At 41.5% G+C, this 22,542-nt stretch overlaps 1 protein-coding gene across 4 annotated transcripts in view; it reads right to left on the bottom strand.

Annotated features, from left to right (window-relative positions):
* Window positions 1–22,542, bottom strand: part of TFAP2D (transcription factor AP-2 delta) — a 46,869-nt gene that overhangs the window by 14,374 nt on the left and 9,953 nt on the right. For all 4 annotated transcript variants that reach the window (XM_051812700.1, XM_051812718.1, XM_051812691.1 and 1 more), the window contains 3 exons: window positions 15,753–15,918; window positions 12,929–13,047; window positions 5,417–5,558 (listed from right to left, as the gene is read on the bottom strand). In XM_051812700.1, coding sequence (XP_051668660.1) covers window positions 5,417–5,558; window positions 12,929–13,047; window positions 15,753–15,918 — 427 coding nt within the window. The remainder of the gene's footprint in view (window positions 1–5,416; window positions 5,559–12,928; window positions 13,048–15,752; window positions 15,919–22,542) is intronic.

Genomic DNA, 22,542 nt, shown 5'->3' with positions numbered 1-22,542 from the left:
AGTACTGTTACAGAAACTAAGGGCAAACAAATCCATCCCTTGCTTCCCAGCTGCAAATGCTCAGAGTAAACAACACACAGAATCTCTTGAACAGGAATAGTTCCCCTCTGGAAGCATATTAACTCTGACATTTTAAAATGTGATTTTTCTCCTGAGCTACCCCCGGTCTGGCAGTGTTAAACCTGGCTTAGCTCATGTACATTTGAAGCAAGGCTTATAGTTTAAGAAAATGCTGAACTAGCATTAGAAAATGCCTGAAATGTGTGAATTGCTTTATTATTTACTTTGTGTAAACACACCAATACTTGTACATTTGCTTGTGTGCACCAGTTTATCTGCAAGTTGAAGTCCTGGATATTTTGGATTTGCATTCTTGACCCCCAACCCTTAAGACAAATTGAGCAAAAGGAGTTCTGAAGGAAAGACCTCTTGTAGTGGGAATTCAGGCTCTGTCTTGTCTGGTCTCCCACCAGCATTGAAACCCAGCTTCTCTGTAAAGGATGGATGGTCTTATTGTCTTCCCTCTCAAGCCTTCCCTCCGGCTTCTCAGGATGCCTCAGCACCTGAGGGTTAAATTAATCCCCTGGGATTCCTCAATATAGGACCTAACACTAGGAAAGACCTGAGAATAAGGCCTTTTCATTCCTGTGATGTTGTTGCATTGGGTCAGTTTGCAAATTAGTTTAGGAATATTCTACCAATATACTTTTAAAAAAAGAAACAAAATCAGCTCCATTTATCCTCAGCAGAATATTATATGGACCATGGATGACTAGACATCATTAACTTTCACTTGGTTTATGATACAGTTAACTAAAAAGGGAAAAGTGACCTCTCCAAATTATTTCTCCATTGCCTGTATTGGAAATATAGGCATTGATAGGGGGGCAGGAGGGCATGATCACCTCCAGATGATCAGGACATTCAGTTAGGTTACCTGATACTAGTTGGACTGACTTAATACTGGTCATGGTGACTACATTTAACCTAGTTAACAGTGCCACCCAGTGAAGTACAGAGTGCCAGGGGTCGTCCTCATACCTGCAAGCAATTTGTTATCATCTGATGTCAGCATAGTTATGCTTCTCTAGCCTCCTAAACCCTATGGCTTACTGAGAATAGACCCTGGTGTGGGCTATGTCACAGAACATGCCCAGAAGATGTTTGGGAGAATTCAATGAGCCATTCTAACATTTTAATAGCATGGACAATTGAAATCTGATGAGTCAGTGTGTGTGTGTGGTTTACTTTGTTAGCATAGATGGAATCCTTGTGCCTGGGGCCAGTTTCTAATACTAAAGAGCACCTCTGTGGTCATGATTTCTGTTAGAAGACTCATTGCACATCTGGTCCTAGAAAAATTTGGGTTCTTCATTGTAACTCTTGTCTTTTGGGACAAAAGTGAGTAAATTCAGCTTCTTGGTCTTTAGAAGGTCCTTTATTGCTGAGTTACCAGCAAGAAAATGATACTAAACTTGTTTTACCCTTCACTATATCACTGTTGTACAAGTTGGGGATACAGACCTTGAATACTACAGCTCTCTCTTGACTAAGAGGGGAGGAGATGCAGAAACCTATTTCCTGCTGTGCTGCTGGACCCCATCCAAGCCTGATTTCTGCAAATGCTTGTCATCTGTATGAACCCAGACACTGACTGCTTGAAAAGACAGCATCATCTTAGCCTTTCAGACAAAGAGAGGTATTCAGCAGAAATGTATGTAAATGCAGCATACAGTTTTAATGAATCAGGTCCTTAGAGGAAAAACAGTTCCTTTCAACAACTGAAAACAGTCAGTCATTTTGGCTTCTAAACAATCTACTATCCCCAGTCGGCCCTGTCAGCACTGCTCTTCTCTCCTTCCTCCAACCTTTACTTTCTACCTGTTGAGGAAGTTCATCTTAAAAGTTCTTTTATTTTGACAAAGGAAAGTGTCAGAACCAAGTGTGCAATTAAGTTCCCTTCTATCTTCACGTGTCAAAAGTCTTTACTGAATGTTGGCAGCTAGAAAGAAAAGAAAAAACTTTTTTTATTATACATGAAAACCTGTAAAAGGCAGTAACCTAGTTTTTGTGGGGTTTTTTCAAGGGGATTTCTAGGCAAAGTGGTGTCTCAGAGCCTCCACTACCAGTAAAACATCACCCGGGGTAGTGACAGGGAGAGGGGCTGACAGTTATTTGCTGAGCTGGACTGTGACTGAAAAAGCAAAGAAAGATGATTGTGCTGCCCTAGGGAGAACAGATTAATTACAATAAGTCCTGGCCACTCCTTCAGGGGAGACATCTAATGATTTGTGATACATGGTTAGATGATCCAGTAAGTCAAATAAAAGATAAAAAATTCTGTACTGGGTCAGAACAAGAGCCCACCCAGTCCATAATCCCTATCAGTGACCAAAGAAAATACCTTGTGTTGAGTACAAGAGTGGGGCAAATGTGAACCCTTGAGTCTGATTTATTCCTGCCAGAATTTCCAGGCACCCAAGAACCAGATATCAGAAAAGTGTCATGAGTCAGATATTGACTATTCTGTGTTGGCTGTAATCAACTCCACAATAAAATCATTATTCACAGTATTCTGTTTTGGTCTATGTACATATGTGTCTATCCCTGCCTCTGTCTCATGTGGAAGACTGTGCTGTGAAGAGAGTATTGCCTTAAGCTCAGTGGCCCACATGTATTAAAGAGGGCTGTTGGCACCTAAAGCAGCAACCTTTAGCCTTCACTAGCCCCTGGGCCACAGTTCTGAGCATGGCAGCTGAACTGCTTCCATTCAGGGTGGGTGGATTGCTTGAGTATAAGGTATAGATGCCCTTGACGACAAGGAGGCCTGGGAGCTCCTACTGGACACCAGAGACTTCACCATTGTAGACATTAAGGGCTCTGTTTAGGTACACACACATAAATATGCAATACCCAAGACATCCATAATAACTGGCAATGCAACACAGCAACAAAAAGAGACCTGTGTGCTCCTGGGGCAGCAGTGGGTAACCAAGCTGGATAACCCAGTTCAACTCAAATGGCAAGAGGTGCTTGTGTTTGGGCAACTGAATCGAGCCACTGAAGCTGGGTGTTTAGATCCAGAATGGAATTTCACCGTTATTCTAGGAGCTATGGAAATAACTTTATTTTTCTTCAGTACCCCACACGTGAAAGGTCTCACCAAAGGCACTTCTATGGGCTTCTGGCTCAGTCCTACGGTGGACAACAGCAACACACACAGGCAGTGGCACTTCAGTTCTTTCCATAGGCAAAGCTTGTCCTGAGAGATTTTGCCACCCTGGGATTTCTGTGTTGGTTTTGGTGGCAGCATAACAATCCACCACTTTTTTTGGTGTCATAACTCACAAGGTCACGAGTCAGGGAAGTTGTGGAATTAATGAAACTGCAAAACTAAAGCTTAGGTATGACTGGTGAGCAATTTAAACTCCTGATGATTGTCTGGAGTACCTTGTATCAGATATATGGAAGCATGGCTGGAAAATGCCATGATGCCATAGACCTGTTTCTCCTGTAACACCTGGACAAGACCGGGCTGGGAATCACTGTTCTCCTTGCAGGCAGGAGAGGGCAGTAGTAACACACACATTGACCCATCTGTCCCTGTTACTAGACACTGACTGCAGTAGGATGTGGCCTTTGTATTATCGACAGATCTCTCTGCTCAGTTTGCTGGTGCTTTTAACTGAAAGGACGGGGGAAAAAGTAATTTTGTTCCTTACAAGTGCAGGATAACCGCCTACAAGCCCAAAGTTCATGGTGGTGAGGGGTAATGAGGGCCCATGACTCTCCATCTCAGCACTAAAGAGGGTGAGAAAGCAGGTATGGAGTGGTGAGAAAGGGTAGTGAGACTCTTGGGTGCCCCTCAACCTGACAGCCTTTGGGGACAGGACATAACAGTGACCCACTGATTATTGCAACCCACAGCAATGTGATCTCTCACTAGAGTAAGGAAAAAGTGGGGAGGATTTGTATCATTATGGTTGAGTGGTGGTTCATAGATGGGTCAAATCCTTCAGCTGGGGCAACTTGCAGTCTTAAGTCTTGTTTAGGCTGTGCTGCCCAGCAGTACAATCAGCTCTTACACACTTAGAGGGCAGGTTTTTAGTGGGCTACACAGAAATGGGGAGACACAACTTCCCAGTTCTTGCCAGCTGGTTTGTTCTCACGCCTCTGAAACCCCTTGAGCCCTTATAACAAATGTCGACGGAGGTCAGAATGAGATCATATTCCAATTATATTATTCCTTTTAGTGTACAAAAAAATTGGGAACATGATATGTGAGGTGTTTCACAGCCTTCACTACCAGAAAATGCCCCCTGAGTCACATGGGGATCGTTTTATCACCCCAGGAAAGGATCACACAGATTTACAAGCCCAGGATGTTTTGGTGCATCTGCATCTGGATCATCTTCAGGGCAAAGAGCTCTGGGTACAAAGGGATACATCAAGGCCAGGAGTCTTGGGAAAGCAGAAGGACATTGGGATACAGAGGACAACCTTGCTGCTGGTCAGCCCTCTTCCCCACTACAGGGTGATTCCTCTCTGCTGGATGTATCACAGTTTGGATGATTTCCAAACATTTCCAGCACTGAAGTGATGATTTGAGGGTTTGGATTTCTGGCCTCAGCTCTGCTGCAGCCTCACATGTAACACTGCAGCAAACACAGGGAGAGCGTGAATGTGTTCAAGGTTACCCCATGTGGTCATACCACACACCTAGGGTAGGTCTACACTGTTCCATGCAGGCTATTTATCCCTGTCTCCCATGGCTCATGAAGGCTAATTCCTCCCTCATCAAGGCTAATTAACCTAGATGAAATGTTATCCTAACATGTTGTTACTGCTCCAGGGAGGCGAGTGGCTTGTTTAGAGTGATGTCTGGTGTCTCTTTGTGTCTTTAATGTCTTTAGCAAAGCTCCCCTGCTGTTGTACATTGTTCCAGTGCCTTTGACTTCAGGGGAACTCTTGCAATTTCCATCCAGAGAGGATCTATCCCTCTAAAAACCAACACTCCCTCGGCAGACTAATGATAATTATCTGAGGGTAACCAGTACTTCGGCAGGAGCTTAGATCTTGTGCTCACATGCAAACAGGAGACAAAGCCTGTCTCTGTCCTACAGATCTTACCGTGTAATAATATCCCCTCCTGTCACCTAAACCAAAGCATCTGAGAAGTTGTACGTGCCCTCTTAACCACAGGCAATGAGAGCACAGCCACCAAACCCTCCCTGTAGTAAAAAAGGTCCCTCTTTCAGCATCTCTGGCGAGGGTTGCTCTCACTCCATCACTGAGCACTGTTGTGATAGCAGTCACCACACTCCCAGCTCCATACTCCCACTCCTCCCTCCTCCAGCCCCCAGATCCAACATGGAGAAGTGACAGACAGATTTCTTTTCTCGTTCCCCCTCCTTACTTTGTCGCTAGGATCATCTTTTTCCTCGCTGTCTGCTCTTTCTGTTCCATGTGCTGCCTGGCAATGTGCTCTCCCACCGCCTTGGCAGGGAACTCTGTTTCACAGGTGTAGCCGAAATCTCTGGCCAAGTGTAGTGCTTCCCCTGTGGCCAAACAAAAGGGGTCAGTCAGTTTTTAGGGTTATTGTTATCATTATTACTATTATTATTGTTACAGATTTGCTTCGCTCTTTAAACAAACAAACCCACAATAGCAAATCACTTCTGTAGACAGCCATTCTCAACTCAGTTACACATTTCAGCCCATTTGGTCTGTCCATGCTTAGTCATCAGATGGTGCCAGCCAGAATATAGGAGGGATATTCCTCTTATGAGAAGGAAGGATATTACTTTCATCAGAAAATACCAGCCAAGACACTTATGTTTAGCTCCCTCCCTTCCCACCAGTGAGTAGTGGGCAACTGCTCCAGTTTTGTAAGCCCAGTTCATCACTGATATTTAAGGTATGGAAAGGATTGGGAGGTAGGAATAAATAACTCTGAAGAGCTGAGTCAGCCTTTGGTGCTTCACTTCCCTATGTCTAATGGAACTATGGCCCTCTGCACCAGGAGAGAGCCATGGGGATAACGTACATATATTTGCTTAGGGGTTGAGACAACGGGACAATACTAGGGCCCCACACTAAAGATCAGTAGACCCCAGAGTAGAATACAAGAAATGAACCTGTTTCCAAAAGATTGCAAGCAAAATAGACCAGGCAAAACAAACAGGGAGGACAATGCAGAAGACAGTTGCTATTTTATAGGTGGTTAAATCAAGGGAAAAGAAGTACCTGGCTCCATTAGGCTCTGTGAGAAGTCTGTGACACTGAGCATCTCTCTAGCTCACTACAGAGACTGGGGCACCATAACCCAGCTCCATGCTGGCTGCCAGATACCTCTGGAAGAACCTGACTCTCTTTACTACCTTAGAGAACCCAGAACTTTATTTTAGGGTTTACTGAACACTCTGACCTGCACACTGGGAGTCTGACAACCCTGGTGTGGGATTTATCTGATCAAAAGCAGCTGCCTGGATTGTGAACATCTGTGCCTAAATTAGTCTTTCCCTGGTGGGAAATAGGCACTTCCAGATGACACTTGCTCTCATCTCATTGAATAAGAAGAAATAGGTCAGCTACCAGAAGCATATGCTGAAGCACATCTGCATGAGTGACTAACAGAGGTCTGCTCCAGAATAGATCTGGAGTTCAGGTGTTGTGGGGGTTTATCCTATTTTTATATTTTTTCAGAGTTGTGTGTTTGATTGCCATCAGGAGAAGTGACATTGGACCCTGGCTCTTTGAAGATCATGTTGATGCTCCAGGTGAGCAGTTTGGAGGGATGAAGGACCTGTAACTCCTCCCTTTGAGAACATGTGAAATTCATCTGACTAACTGTAGGTATTGATGTCTGACCTTATACCTCCAACTCAGTGGAGACAAACTAGCACTTGAAGCATGTATAGTCCTATACTAGAACAGAAGGCAAAAGGGAATCAGAGGAATTATGGAAAAGTCTAGATTAGAAGGGAACTTCTACTGGAAGCATGGCTTAGATTAGGTTATTAATTTTCAAGCCTAGTCTGGAATATTTCCAACTATGGAGATTCCACAGTTTTTCTGAGCAACCTAATCAAGTGTTTAATTATTAATTTAATTTAATCATTAATTCCCCAGTGCTGATTTCTCCCTGTTTGCTACAATCTGACATGAAAGGTCAAATAGAACTGCAATGGAGATGGTGAGGTGAATCCCATCCCCAGCAAGGCTGGGTGTGCTCTGCACAGACCTGGCCAAGACAAGGAAGAGGAGAACTTCCATGGAAACAGTGGTTCTGTGCCAGGGACAGCATCAGAAATAAGGAACCACATTCACTGACCTTTATTCCAACTCCATTTCCCCCCTTTCCAGATTTTGTTGTCTCCCCTTCTACCACTGGAGTTTTTATGAGAAAAACACGTTTTGATTCCACAAACCAACACTTTGCTGTGTGTTTATCTGACCCAGCTGAATTCAGGTAGTAGCAAAATACCTGCACCTCTCCCAGGCAACCTGTTTGCTGATCTCAACCAACAACAACCAACTCTACAGCAAAAAATGAAGATTATAACCAAAATCATCTACTTCATTTGGATTTTTTTAAACATGATTTCCAGCATGCCTAAAAAGAATAAGTTAACAAGCAACGACTCTCACTGAGTTGAAAGCAGAAATGGTTTCCATTTAGTTTACAGCTTCTAGAAAAGTAATTTTCAGTGAAAACAAAATGGACTTCAGTGATATGTTAAAAGTGAATCAGAATGAATAGACATAGAGCTGACTGCCACCTTGGTGTTTAAAACATGTCCCAGACTTCTTCACAGATGAGAAAAAATACAAATTCAAGCCGTAGCTATTAAATTCCTGTAGAGGTGCTTCAAAATTTCTATTTCAACTCTGCTTTTACTCTTACTAAAATAAAGACTTGAAGAGTAAATCAATGGCAGAAGAGCACCAGGTTTTTGTTTTCAACCAAATTCCATGAAAATACTTGATAGGTTTCTCTTCCTTCCAGCATGGAAGGAAGATAAAGTCAAACCCTTTTGGAACTGTCATCCGGTGGAATTACAATTCTCCAGGCAGCTCTATTGTGGTCCCACTCAGACCCGGTAACAACACATGGAATGTAGACAGCAAAGAATTTAAATATTTAGCCATTGGAAAAATCTTAGTTTCTTCTAGAGAGCAAAACTTTATGTGATGAAATGGAGGCACTTATTTAACACAATCCACAGCAAAGTGATTTAAATTTGTATGTTTTCATTTACTGTTAAAAAAAGGGAAAGAAAATGTGAATTGTCATTCAAACTTATATTTACAAAGATGGTTTATATTATTTAGTAGAGATGAGAAAATTATACTAAACCGTTCTGATGATCTGAGAAAATTATTCAAAAGTGTGAAATTTGTCTGCAGCAGGGATTGTGATTGAATGCTAATGGTATATGAAGAGATAAAATCATGAAGAAAAAGAAACAAAACCACTAATGTGCTGTGGAAATATACAGGTAAAAATATAGATACAAATATAGCAGTTATTTTGGTGAAATAATAATTAAAAATATTTTAAATAGAAATTAAAAATATTTTTACTGGAAACAGAAAGCTGATGTATACCACAAATATACATTAGAGCTATGTATATTTATTTATATAAGCATGCACTTCTTTATGCCATAAAGAGTAGATATCCTAAATTATATCTTTAAATTCTAAATAAAAATAAAAATTTGGACATGAAAACACTCTGCAGAACATGATTTATCATACCTCTGTGTTGAGCAAAGATGTAATTTTGAACCAGAACCCAATGATGACTTGATATTTAGAAGTGGATTGTGATATACTTTTTTTTTTTGGGACTGAAGGTCCCTTGGATTACTGTATAGTAGAGTATAAATCTGCTTGGTGGGGGAAACCAAATTGCCATAGAATATATTCTTTCTTTTTCTACATCATAATTTGGACAAACATTTATTTTAGGGGAGAATGTGCAAATGTTGGAAATGTGGATGAACTGACCTCTTTTGCTTTAGATTTGCTGCCTTCTGCCTCGTTATTGACATCAGCATAGGAGTCACACTAAAGGTAGAAACCTCTATAATCCCTTACTTTTACAGTTAGTTGCCTGATTTCAATCTAAAAATCCAATCTAAAATCAAATTCCCCTGCGTGTGACATCCCCAGCTCTTCCTCCCTGGAGAGACAAAGAGCACTTGGGGATCGTGGACTCTCCTTAAACCCAGCACTCGGCTCTGCAGCTCCCGGCAGCGCTGCCTCTGCCCCGCAGTTTGACAACTGACCCGAGAGCTTTCCGTGATGGAAAGGGACAGTTGCTGGAGCAGAACTGGCAGAGACAGCTCTGGAAACCCTCAGCGGAGAGACCAGACGAGTACCTTGAAATGTTTCTGTGGGCAGGTGCAAGGAGCAGCGTGAGGGTCCCCTGGGTCCTGCAAGAGTGAGAGATGCTCCTATGCGGAGTGAAGGCAGGAGCTGTGTCCCGGGAGGGGGACACGGCGTCTGAACCTCCCACTCTCCGCTCGGCTTTGCCTCCTCCGGATGCTCTACCCAGCAGAAACGTTACTCAGGGGGAGGAGGGACAGGCGGGAGGTGGAAGGAAAGTTTATTCTATTTGTAGGGTGAGAAGGGAGGAGGAACAAGTGGAAGGGTATTTAAACAAAGGCTGGTGGGGGAGAAGCTGTGACAGTCGAGAGCAGGATGAAAAAAGTAACCACTGACCTATTTTTCTCCAGAGTTTTGGTCCCCAAATGAGGAATGCCATTAATTCTGTGTCTAGGAAATTTAGTGTCTTAATTAGGTTTGATGGGAAAACAAACTATAGATATTTTCGTAAGTTATTCTAATTTTTTTATTATTATTATTTTTATCTGATGGCTTTAAAATCATTCATGCATTGCTTTTACCTGCATCTGCAATCACATTTGTGCTATGCCTCTGCCTTAGAAGTGACGTGTCCAAAGAGAAGGGGACATCTCTCCTCTTTTCACATCCTTCCTTACTGCCGTTGGAGTGGCTTTTGACTCTTTTGAGCCAGCGGTAAGGCTTAGCCTTGACAATACTAATATTTAGTGAAGGAGCCTTTATTGCATTAGCCAAGATGTAGGAATGTTCTTTTTGGAGCTGGTAAGAAAAATGACCTTTCCCTGCATCTAATCCAGGCACTAGAGGGCATCCCTCCCCTACAGGTTGCACAAGGATTTGTCCCATTCTGCTGAGGAGAGTCCTGCAATACTGACTTCATTCTCCCTGTCCATCTTCCCACCCATTGTACTAATTTATGTGGATGACAAAAGGAGCAGAGCTGATCTGTCAAACAATTCCTACTTTGGGCTCCACAAGTCCCTACCAAAGACACTAAAGACACAACCTGACCAAAACAAGAATAACAGTAAACATCCAGCAGCAATGCTGAACTCCAAAATGAATACATTTGCAGAAAACAGAAGGACACAAATTCATATTCATAAAGTCAATTAGCAGTATTCCCCAAAAATCAATTATTTTAGTCTGTTTTAGATGAAAAGAAATATTAGTCATGCCAGAGATTTTTGAAATGGTTTTGGTCAATATACCTATTCACCATACAACTAATTTTGTCTTTTCTAACATCAAACAGATATCTGAGGTTGAGCACACTCCCACCTTTCAGAGATATTAAAGGCCTCAATATACTGAAGACTGTGAAGACATTTAATAATAATAAATTTAGAACCATCTAAAGTAATCAAGGGTGACACAACCTTGCATCTGTATGAGATGTTCACACAGTCTAGGATTTAATAAGACCAATAAATTATTATTTCAATTTCTGTATTGAAATCACACAGAAAAAGCTAATGATGCTTTCTTTATGGGTTCTCTAAACCACAGAATAAGCCTCTGTCCTTCCATTTCTGCCTCTTCCAGCAGCAGGAACCATTGAGGGATGGGTTTCTTTGCAAAAACTGTGATATAATTTAGTTACCCTTGGAAGGAGTATCGGCATGTCCAGAGGGGAACAGCTTATACAACAAAGAATTCAATAAGCACTGCCAAGTTTGACCCAGGATTGGTTACACAAACAGAAAATGAGCTTTGTTTTGTTTTCTGTTGGAATATAAACACACATGTTGGTGCCATTCTCAAAAATTCCAGTAGATACAATTCATTATTAGCATATCCAGGCAAAAAGGTCTCTGTCCAAGTGAGCTCAGCCATCTCAGTATTTATCTTTAGGACTCGCAGTAAGGCAGCCCAAGAACAAAACCGGCACCACAGGCTCAATAACAGGTTTGCTACTGGCTTTGATGAAAGGACAGGGAGGGGAGCACAGCTCCATTCCTGGGAAACAGGAATTTAATCCTGATTTACAGTAAAGGAACTTTGCCACCAATCCCAGGCCAGCAGTTGGAACAGAGTTACTCACCTTCAGTCTCTTCTGATGAATAACTGGCCATGGAATCCTGGAATGGTTTGGGTTGGAAGGGACCCTAAAGACCATCTAGTTCCAACCCCCTTCCACTCTCCCAGGTTGCTCTAAGCCCCATCCAATCTGGCCTTGAACGGTTCTAGGGTGGGACAGTCACAGCTTCTCCAGTCAAACTGTGCCAGGGCCTCACCACACTCACAGTAAAGAATTCCTTCCTAATTTCCAAATCTACCCTCTTTCAGCTTAAAGCCATTGCTCTGTTCACTAATAAAAGTCATAGCTGTGTTTATTCTTTCCTGACCCGAGATGCCTGAAGGACTGTGAGGGTCAGAACAGCCCTCGCTCCTCTATCCTGGTACCTTTTCTAAGATTGTAAATCCATTATGGCTTTCCCTTTATTACAAGCAGGTGTGATATGGACACACCTGTATTTCCAAGAAGCCCCATTGTAGTTCTTTGTGCTCAGTGGCCCCTGAAAACCTCAGTACCTTGTCAGAGACACTGAAAAACCTCCAGTGTTGAGGATTCAACACTATTTCTGCCTTGAAGGGTCTCCATCCTTTCAGATAACAAAAAGACTCAGTAGACAAGATCCTGAACAACCTCTTCTAACTGACCCTGCTTTGAGCAGGAGGACTGGACTAGGAGATGACCAGAAGTTCCTTCCAGCTTCAACCTTTAATTAATTCTCTAATTCTGTGGTAGTACGTGCTGAGACTTCAGCCTACTTGCCCAGATCTGTATGGACCTTTCAGGGTATGATCGTAGAAGGCATTGACCTTTAGGATGAGTTGAGTTCTCTCAACATCAAGGAGGAGGGATCTGAAATTCCCAGAGCTGCTACTTGCAGCCAGACAACAAACTGGATACTTAGTGGATTCACCCAGAATAGTAGAGGTGCGGGTAGAGTTTCTTCCCTTTGCCTGAGGGGTTTGAACCTGCATCTCCCAGCTGGAGGTTTGAAGAGCCTGACAGTATTTGGTGAATGGTATTTAAACAACAAATAAAGGCCAAGAAAGTATCTCCTGGGCCTGTCTAGAGTTTATCTGAAAACAGATTTCATTCATTTGTGTGTGGGGGGGAAAGGCTTGTCTAAATATTGTGCTTTCTTATGAGAGGAAAAAGAATCATCACATTTTTGGATCAGCTCCAGGAAATTCACAAGTTTAAAAAAAAGAGGATAAACAAACCTACTTATAGAGTTGGTATAAGACATTCATCTCTCTCACAAAAACATTTGAATCATCGATTTGTAAGTCAGATCCCAGCACAAAGAGCACAGATCAATGCTGAGGAAACTGCAAGGCCAAGACACTTGCTGGGGGCCAAGATATCTCAGAATGAACTTCCATTTTGTCACTCATTCTGTCTGTGGCTTTAGGCAAGTCAGTCCTCCTCTGTATACAAAATACAGATTATGGGATTTAACACAGTGGCTGAAAAGAGTTGGATACAATGAAACATTTAAATTATAGTTATACTGTATTACAACATTAGAAACCTTACCTTCTACCAAGGAAGTCAAGAGCGTGACATTTGCTGCTTTTCTTCTTCCTGCAGGCAAATTCAGTCCCAGTCTGTCTAATTTTTCTCTCAAGCAGCGTCCTCCATTCTTAGATTTTGCTCTATCATGAGAGAATAGCAGGAAAGAGAGACACTTCTCATTATTCTGCACCCTTTTCCCATGTTAATATAATTTCAAAAATTGTACACCCTTTGTTGACAAATGTGTGGGGTAATGCCTGTGACAGTGATTTCGGTGAAAAATGTTTCAGAGCTGTATTCTTAATGTCCTGCTTGCCCTGTGTGAGTCTTTGACGTTGGTTCTTTGACAGAGTTAAACATTTTAATGCCTGTCACGGGGGCATCAGATCTTCAGACAGCTTTCCACCTGGTGGAGCTCAGTATCCTGATTTGGGCACAGAGCCTGGGATTACAATAACTAAATATAAATATCGACAGTGCAAACACTCATATCTGATTTAGTCAAGCCAGGTTTCAGAGACAAACTAGAGAGAATCATGACCTTCTAGAATTACATTAGACAGATGTCCAGTGTGAGTGGACTTTACTCATCTGGCTCATCTGACCATTAAAGGAAGACAGAGAGCTACTTAAATGTAGATGTCTGTGTGGAACCCACATCTAACTATCCCTCAATAATTTATGTAGAGACTTAGGTACTTAAAAATGTTATCTACAAAGCCCAAAATTTACAAGGAAAAAGGATAAGGCAACAGGAAATGCTGAAGCTAAAATCTCAGCCATCATTGGTTATTTATGCCCCTGTCCCAAACACCTGTGTCTTTGTTCTCACAAAGTGGTTCCTGGTGCATCCAGGTGCTGCTTTTCTGCAGCACCTCAGTGTTTGAAGCATTTGAGACATATTCACTTATGCAGCAGAAATAGGTACGATTTCTTCCTCAGCCTGAGGGAATTTTAACCTGTGTCTTTTACAGGATGCAGCAGCCAGCTGCCAGCAAATAACTGATGTTAAAATGCTTAAACAGTGAAGAAAGCAGTGACTGGAACCCAGAGATCTCCCATCCCAAATGAATGACCTGTCCACTAGATAAGACCCATCGCCACAATTATACCTTTGCTTTTCTACAACAAATAATTAACCCCAAATGAGACTGAGGGGCCATCAGCTTAGAAAAAACAATTGCTGAGTATTTAGCACAACTAACGAGATGTTTTGAGGTGCAGGTTAAAGTTGCTTCAGGCAGAGGAAGGAACCAAACTTGGAATGTCACCTATTGGATATATGTTATTACCCATTAAGAAATACCACAACTCTGGCCATGTCAGAGATGTCTTCTGAGAAGACTTTTTTCTGAAGAACATTTTATTCCAAAGGCAAGCTATTTAGGAAAATATGTAGCCAGTTGCTGCTGACAGAATGCAAAACCAGCCCTGCCAGGTCTCAGGCAAACCATCAGTGAGATTTGGTTTTGCTATATCTTTGCTGGTCAAACACAGGGTGTTTGAGCCTGTTCTTTAGCTGTGAAACCCTCAATTATAACCTGACCAAATCTGTTCAATTATACTCTCTGCTTCATAAAACAGAATTAGCACATCCAAACTGCTGGCTGAGACTGGTCCCTGCCTTTTGATAACTCCTGAACCATGGCCAGGGTTGATTTGGGAGAGGGGACATTTAGTTTGGGTCAAAAAGTTATGGGAAATATTCTAGCATTTTAACAGAAGAGAGAAATGAACCCCCATGTTCAAATCGATGTCCTTGAATTCTCAATAGCTTGCAGTGTAGTAGTGAGGTCTGCAGTGTGAGTATTTAAAGTGAATATTCACTGGAGGTTTCTCCAGTGTGAAACAAAAAGAGAGGAAAGTTTTTGTGGATGTCGATTTTGGATTTCAGTGCCTACAGAGGCAGTTAAATGGGGCTTGTGCCCTGAAAAAATGTTGTGATCTTTAGTCATTATTCTCCAAGATGGCTCGAGACAGCTCCTGAATGCCCACATCTCTCAGAATACTGCAGGTTGGTTAAAATGACTTTCAGTATAAGTGCGAGGATCAGTGTGGCCCTCAGTGACAGCAGTGAAATAGCCCATGACTTTCCAGCTAGTTTTGATCAAAGGGTATTCAAGTAGCTCATGCCATCTGAGCTGACGCCTCGGGGACACCGCGACTCAGATATGCCGGTCTGAATTACAGCTGCCTCCTTGTTTTCCACTTGCGATGTGAGGCACAGTCTGCCTCTCTCCTCATTTCTCTCCTGCTCTCTGCAGGTGTCTGCTCTGGTCAGCCAAGGGTCAGAGGCAAAACTGCACCTAATTACTTGCTTCTCCTCCAGTATCTCACCACGAGGAAAGTCAAACCAGCTTATTCTGTCTTTTCTGTGCTCAAAAGACAAGCCAAGGAGAAGGGACGAAAAAAGGCATCCTTACACCTCCATATTTTAGGTTTTAATTGAATGAGGGCTGTACCTACACTTGGTAAAACAATTTGCTTTGAGGTAATTTCTCAGCAAGAAGTCAGATTTGTAGCTCTGGTGAAATTTCCCACACATTTTTCTGCACATTAAAGTTCTTTTTTTTTTTTTTCCATTCAAAACAAGGCAAAGCAACACCTTTCCATGTCTGTGAACAACTGAACTGAGGGGGTAAAAAAAAAATCAGTTTGATGAAAAATTTAAACTTTCTAATTTACTGAAAACTTCCCAGTGTTCCCTCCCAATCCATCCCCTCCTGTTCACCCTGAATACTACCGCCTATCCAAGCAGGGAAAGAGAAAAAAGCCTCTTTGCAGAAAATAAAATTACAGAAATGACAGCACTGTCTAGGACTTGCTACTCTCACCTTCAACTTACCTTCTCAAAATCCCTCCCAGGAGGGAGGCGTTGAGGCATTCTGGGGGTGAAAGGCGCCTCTTCACCTCTGCAATGGTCACTTTGTACTTGGAAGTGGAGCTGAGGAGAGACAAGCGACCGGGGACAGAGCAGAACAGGTCTGTGGGGTTCACAACACAAGTGCCACCTACAAAAAAAATAAAATATTAGAGCAGAGGAAACCTCATATTCCGTGTTTTGGCAAATGCAATCATGAAGAACAATTCTGTTGTTTTTCTTGTGGTTGGTTTTGTTTGGGTTTGGTTTCTCTTAGGGGGTGTGAGGTTTGGTTTTTTATAGTATTTGTTGTTTGGTTTTTTATAGTATTGTTGTTTTGAGAAAGATGAATGAGTTGATATTTCAGAGTAGGAAGAGTGAATCGTTAAATCTCACAAACTTTAAAGTCAAAGTATGTCATTATGGCTATTTGATATGATTTGATTTCATGTTCAGTGAAAGGTACCTATTATCACTAAGGTCTATTCTATCTAGTAGGATTAACAAAACCAGATTGAACCATATTTAAATATCACTCATGGTTTTAAAAAACACGGTTGGTGAAAAATTTCAAACGTTGGTTCTAATGAGAAATGTTAATTTTAATTCTCACAGCAGTATTTAAGATTATGAAGATGCAAGAACACTGTAGGTTTGCAGTGATTTGCAGCAAGAACAGCTTTGCACCCCTTTGAACTCTCATAAATTCCTTCCAAAGTTAGGTCAAATCCTCAGCTGGTATTAACGATTGAAATCTATTGAGCTACATCAGTTTATCTCAGGTTAGTTCTGGAATTGTTTATTTCTTGAGAGTGGCAATTACTTGGCCTGGGTCTAAAAGTGCTGAATGATCACCAAATCTTTCAGTCAATAACTCCTCAGGCAAAACTGAGCTTTTAACTTAAAGTTAATATGAGAGAGAGAGAGAGAAAGAGAGAGGGGGGGAGAGAGAGAACTTTCTCTGCAACTGATCCCAGAGAGTAGAACAAACTCCCAGGGAAAAAGAAATAATCTTAAGGACTAACACATATTTCATCACCAAGTGCAAAACACTTTTCTTTGACCTGCCTTCTCCAACCTGACTACAGTAAAAAATTCTGTGGAAGAAATAAATCTTACCACTGCATGCACAGTTCTTCTCTGGGGAAAAGATGAGAAAAAAAGAATGAGCTGCATATGACAGCGATATAAAATATCGTATAATTCAGTGCACTACTACAAGGAGTTCAGGTGGTTTATGTGAGAATGGTGATATAGAGACCTTCTTAGAGCAAAATTAATCTGTGCTTATCATTCATGTTTAAAGGAAACATACTGTATTTTTTAAACTACCATGATATTTTCCTCTTTCCCGCAAACACCTTAATCTTTTTTCACTATAAGAGCTCACATTTTTATGCTTAAAAATTTTAGCTTATAATCCAAATTATGTAATGAGAATAGAATAGAACAGAAAAAGAAAGAAAAGAAAAAAGATCACTTTAGACAAGATCCTACACCTTTATCTTCTTCCACATGCAGTTCCTCCTAAAATTAAGGTGACTCTGTTCCACTTCCCATAGAGACAGACTGAAGGATGAAACTTCATTAAAAGCAGACTATTGCTTGCTTACATAAGGCAAACAGAATTTCTTTCCAAATATTTCAGCTCTTGAAGGTATATTTAAACATTTGTGCTGACAGCAACACTAGAAAAGAACATCTCTTGGTATCAATCCCAGATGGATGAGATCCTGACTCACTACAGCAGGGTATTTTATGACTTTTCTAATTATGTTACAGGGCAGATATTAGTGTCCACTTCTCAAACAGGATATAGAGACAAATCGTGCATCACCAAACATATACACACATCAAGGGCACTGATGCACATTTTTACACAGCTCAAAGCTGCAATTAATGAGCTCATATGCTCAAATACAGAAATCTGGTGCCACATGCCTGAAATAATTTTGAGTTTGTGTTGTTCTGGTGGTTTTTTTGGGGGGGTGGGGAGTGGATTTTTTTTTTCCCCAGAAACCTGTAAATATTTTCAAGCAACGTTTTCAAACTTCTGGTCTGTCAGGTACATTTGTGAAGAGCGTTAACACTGAGTAGATCTGTTTGTTTGGCATCTGCCACACAATACATGTACACACGTGTATATATATATGTGTCAAGAAAACAGTGGCACTGTGTACATATTTGTTTACTTCAGGAAGTCTGTGGATTTTACAATGAGTGAGACTGTACTGAAATCAGCGTCATATTAAAGTTTGTCTTCTTGCCAGGTTAAGCCAGTATGTGCACTCTTTATGCCAGATAAATAATTGTTCCTTTAATCCAAAAACCTGTTACTCTGTAGCTACTTCTACCTTAATCAGAATTTACTGGAACACTTCTCTTTTCTATTTAGTAGAAAGTTGCTTACAGTTTGAAATATTTTAAAAAATCATGCCTGAGCAACGTGACCTCAAACAAAGCAATTCCAGGTAAGCCAGGTGTGGGTTAAAACTAAAAGAAAACAACAAGTCCAGCCCATTTGCTTTCCAGAAACATGGAAAACAAGTTGTAAATCACAAGAAGGCAAAATCTATTGCATATAATTATTTCACTGTATTAATTATTCATTGACACAGCAACAGAGAGTGGTGTGATGCTTTCTAGACGAAGCTCTTTGTCACAAACTGTGTGTGTTTTTGAAGGCACAAATATCCTACTACAAACTCCACCTTGGAGAGGATATGGATGAAGCCCTGGCCTTTACACCACGTAGTAAACAGAAAAAGGCACGTAGGGCTGATGGAAAGAAAAAGGAAAGGAGAAGGGCAACCACACAGGCAGATGAAGGATTAGGTTTCTTGCTAAACACACACGCTCTGGTGTATTCCTTCCCCCATATTCTGATCACGTGCTAGAGTGCAAAAATGATTTTCTGAAGCAGTGCAGCTCAACATGAAGATGACGAGATATGTTTGAAGTTACACTAAACAGCAGTGGCAACGACCAGCTTTTTTTCCTGTCAACCCAGTGCCACTGTAGGTGCTGTTGGAAAAATCAATTCTCATTTAATTATTGAGCCAGTCTTGTCCCATCAGGGTATTTGAGTGGTGGGATGCTAACAGGCACAAGCCAAAGAAGCAGAAGAAACTGTCCTCACAAATAGAATGGAAATAATGTCTTTTGTGAGTCTAGAAGTTCAACCTGGAGATCTCTATTCCTCTTAGCAGCTTTTACTGGCTTTAAAAATCTTTACAGACTAACTTCTGGTGCCAGGATACATAAAACCCCCTCAGCTCATAAAAGGAAGAGCCACACACACACAAACAGCAAAGTAGTGTGCCCACCAGCATATATGGAGAAGGGAAAACTGTGGCCACTGCTCCCTGACTGGTTACCCACAGCATTGGTCCTATGGCAAGGCTGGAAGAAAGAAATTAGAGCAGGCAGACAGAGGGATAACTGGTAGGATCATCCAGCAAATTGCCTCAGCAATTTTGTGCTCTGAGTACCACGTGAAATAGGCCTGTGAACGTTAAGAAGTCTCTTTTAAGGACAATTGTTTATTCCCATAGGGAAGTGATTACATGGTCTGGTCTGACTTCATCTGTTGCCATAACATACTGTGTTAGATGACTGTAAATGGTGATGGTTGTGCTCTTACAGCCACAGAGGCCTGAAAACACAGGAAAGGCAAGATTTAGATGAAGGTAGAATATATTTTATATTGCAACTGATAGATTAGGAAAAAAAAGAAAGAAGGGAAGCTTTCAGGCACACAAACCCTTCGTTTGAGCTCCTTTCATCCAATTCTACTCAATTAATTCTTTCTTCAAGACAGAGTTTTACCCTCTAATCTTTCATCTTCATGTTGATTTTAATAAATATGATTGGTCTCAAGGAAAAAGATGGGTGAGGAAGAGATATGCTTTGTGCAGCCTACCACATCAGGGTGAAAGACCCCAAACTGCCATGTACTGAATCACCAAATCACCTCAGGGGATCATATATAACCTGATCTAGTTGAAGATATTCCTATTACAGGGTGTTGGACTAGATGACCTTTAAAGGTCCCTTCTAACCCAAAATATTCTGTGATTCTAACCTATGATTATTTTCAAAGGGGTCCGAGGGAGAGGAACAACAAAAGACTGAGTTCATAATTGCTGGATAACTTTTGGGGCCCAGTCCTTTTCCCTCTGACTGTTTAATGCTCAACACAACGAACTCCTTCCTGTGAACTGCACTTTGGCTTTGTTTCCCAAGGCTAGAATAAGCAGAAGTTAGACCATGTGATACTGAAAAAGGTAGTCAGAGCAAACATTGGGAGAGTATTTTCCCTTCCCCATTCCTGTCTCCCCATCAAATAGCACGTCAGTACAAAGTGCCCACACGAGCTGATGATGGGTTGTGTAGGTGACAGCAGTGAGAAAAACGGAGCCAAATTCTAACCCCACAGTCTTGTCAACACAATGAAAATCCCAGTAACCCACAAATCAAAGAGAGCTTGGGCTGTTTTAGTTGCAGGTTCCCTTTGTGTGGATGAAGAGGACAACAGGGTGGCTGGAGAGTGGTGATTTATTCTGATTTACTTATGCACTTGGGCACCTGCTGAAATGTAATGCTCCCTGACACCCTCAGAGTTAAATATTTGTGCATCCTTTCATTCATAAAACTCATATTCTGACATATTTTTATGCTTTTCACAAACAATGTTTTTGTTTTATTTGTAATGAGAGAAATATCAGTTGATGTCACTAGATGGTTTTTCAAATAGAAAAATTTTTTAAAAATGTGTGTCTATAATTTTGTATAGATACATCCTTACACTCTGCAAAGTCATTTCTTATTTGTTAATCGTAACAGGTGCAATATGATGAGTATTTTTATATTCATTCAATAGTAGCCCTTTTCTCCAAGATATTCACCTGTAAATATCATGCTCTTATGTAAGGAAACATCATAATATACTGGTGACAACAGTGCAGAAGCACTGCTTATTTTGTTTTACAGGATATACATGTTTGTGTACTTGTGTACATTATTAAGTATAAGCACGGCTGAATGTCGACAGATTAATCTTATATAAAATATTAATAGCATGTTATGCTTTTTGTTAGTCTATTATTTATATCTACAGGTGAGTCTTCAGTTTACAGTACACTTTCTGCCCTGTTCTGAAATTCTGGCAATTTCTTACAAAATGAAGGCATTAGAATCTGCTTCTCCTTAACACTTTTTCCCTAGCACACAGTAAGTCTAAGGAAGCAGTAAACGGTGCAGAGTTTATCAGTATTTAATACCATGTTCAGTTCCCAAAGGTCTATAAACAATCTAAGATATTCTCCAAATTATCCTCACATGACCCAGCCATTATTATCAGGAGATAAATATTCAAAATTCTACAACTCATCTACATTTGTCAGGAAAAATACCAAGTACTGCTTCCCCCCCCCCCAGTTATTCTTTTAAGTTATTAAACTTTGCATCATGTAAATAATCATAAAAACCGGTTTGTTCCATGAACAGAAACAATTCTGAGATGTCCCTCACTACAACATTCATGTCAAGAAAACAAAGACATGCCTGCATGCACCAAATGTGGGGGGTTTGTTAAATAGAAACCAAAAGATTCAGTAAAAGCAGGGGTACTGTCAGCAGTTTTTAAGAGCAGCTTCTTACCTACACCGTGTTTTTAAGGTTATTAAGAGTGGTAAGAGTTTTAAATAATATTTTAAAAATAGCTTGGGAGAAACAAGGTTGAAAACAGAACAATACAAATAAGGGGAATTGTTACAGGAACTCAACTTTAAATGTTGTATGAACACATAAGACCTCATGGACCCATCATCAAGATGTGTCAGCACTGACCCAGGAGAACTTCTACAGCTCCTGGGCTGAAGGACAAGGTCCAAACCAGAGCCAAAAGACAAGAAATCTGTTTTGTTCTTCTTTTCCATACACAAGCCATAAGAACTAATCAGCACTTTCCAATGGCTCTCCCTGCCCTCTCTGCACCAGTGGCTTGGGAAAATCGCTGAGCACTGTTGGACAGTGCCCGTGACCCTGTGCTGGTTCCTGCAGGACGAAGGCTTGGGGAGCCTGTCCGAGGTCTGGGTTGTGTGTGTGAGGGTGTGGGAAAGGTTTAAGGTTCTGTCCATGGTGTCCCACGAGTGGGGTCTGTGTGGGGCAAAGTGAGGGGTGTTGCCTCTTTCTCTCAGGAGGCCCTGGCTGGTTCTGTGTCGTGCCTGTGTGTGTTGTGTGTATGTTGTGTGTCCACTTGTCATGTGCTTCTACACACTTTGCTCCCTGGGTGTGTGCCTGAGGCTGTGGGATCCCAAGGACAGCTCTGTGTGGAACATCCCGTGTGTGTGTGTGGCTCCAAAATCTCCGCTGAGGCAAGCCAAGCTGGGACTGTGCAAATCATGGCACCTCGCAGCTTGGAATAATAATACACAACTTCAACCCCAGCAGGAGAGTGGAGGAGCGCAGAGCTCCAAAGAGGGTGAGATCCCTACCCGGGGGCTTTCCATCATCTCTCTGTCCACAGCCAGAAATATCCCTTTGCAGATCATCAGGGAAAACAAATAAACAAACAACCAACCGACCAAAAAAATAAAACTCAACCCTCAAACAAACAGCATCCCACCGGAAAATCAAAACAAAGTAAAACAAACCATCAGGCAAACAAACAAAAAAACGCTCTCAAAACCCAGCCTTCTCTCTTCACCGAACTTCTCCCTGGCTGGTGACAGGAACGGAGGCTCCGCTCCCTCCCGGCCCGGCGGAGCGCTCG

Source organism: Manacus candei, unplaced genomic scaffold (assembly GCF_025592945.1).
Source record: "Manacus candei isolate 608988 ecotype Guabito, Panama unplaced genomic scaffold, ASM2559294v1 h1tg000007l, whole genome shotgun sequence".
Lineage (NCBI taxonomy): Eukaryota > Metazoa > Chordata > Aves > Passeriformes > Pipridae > Manacus > Manacus candei.
This window is presented reverse-complemented; position numbering and strand designations above follow the sequence as displayed.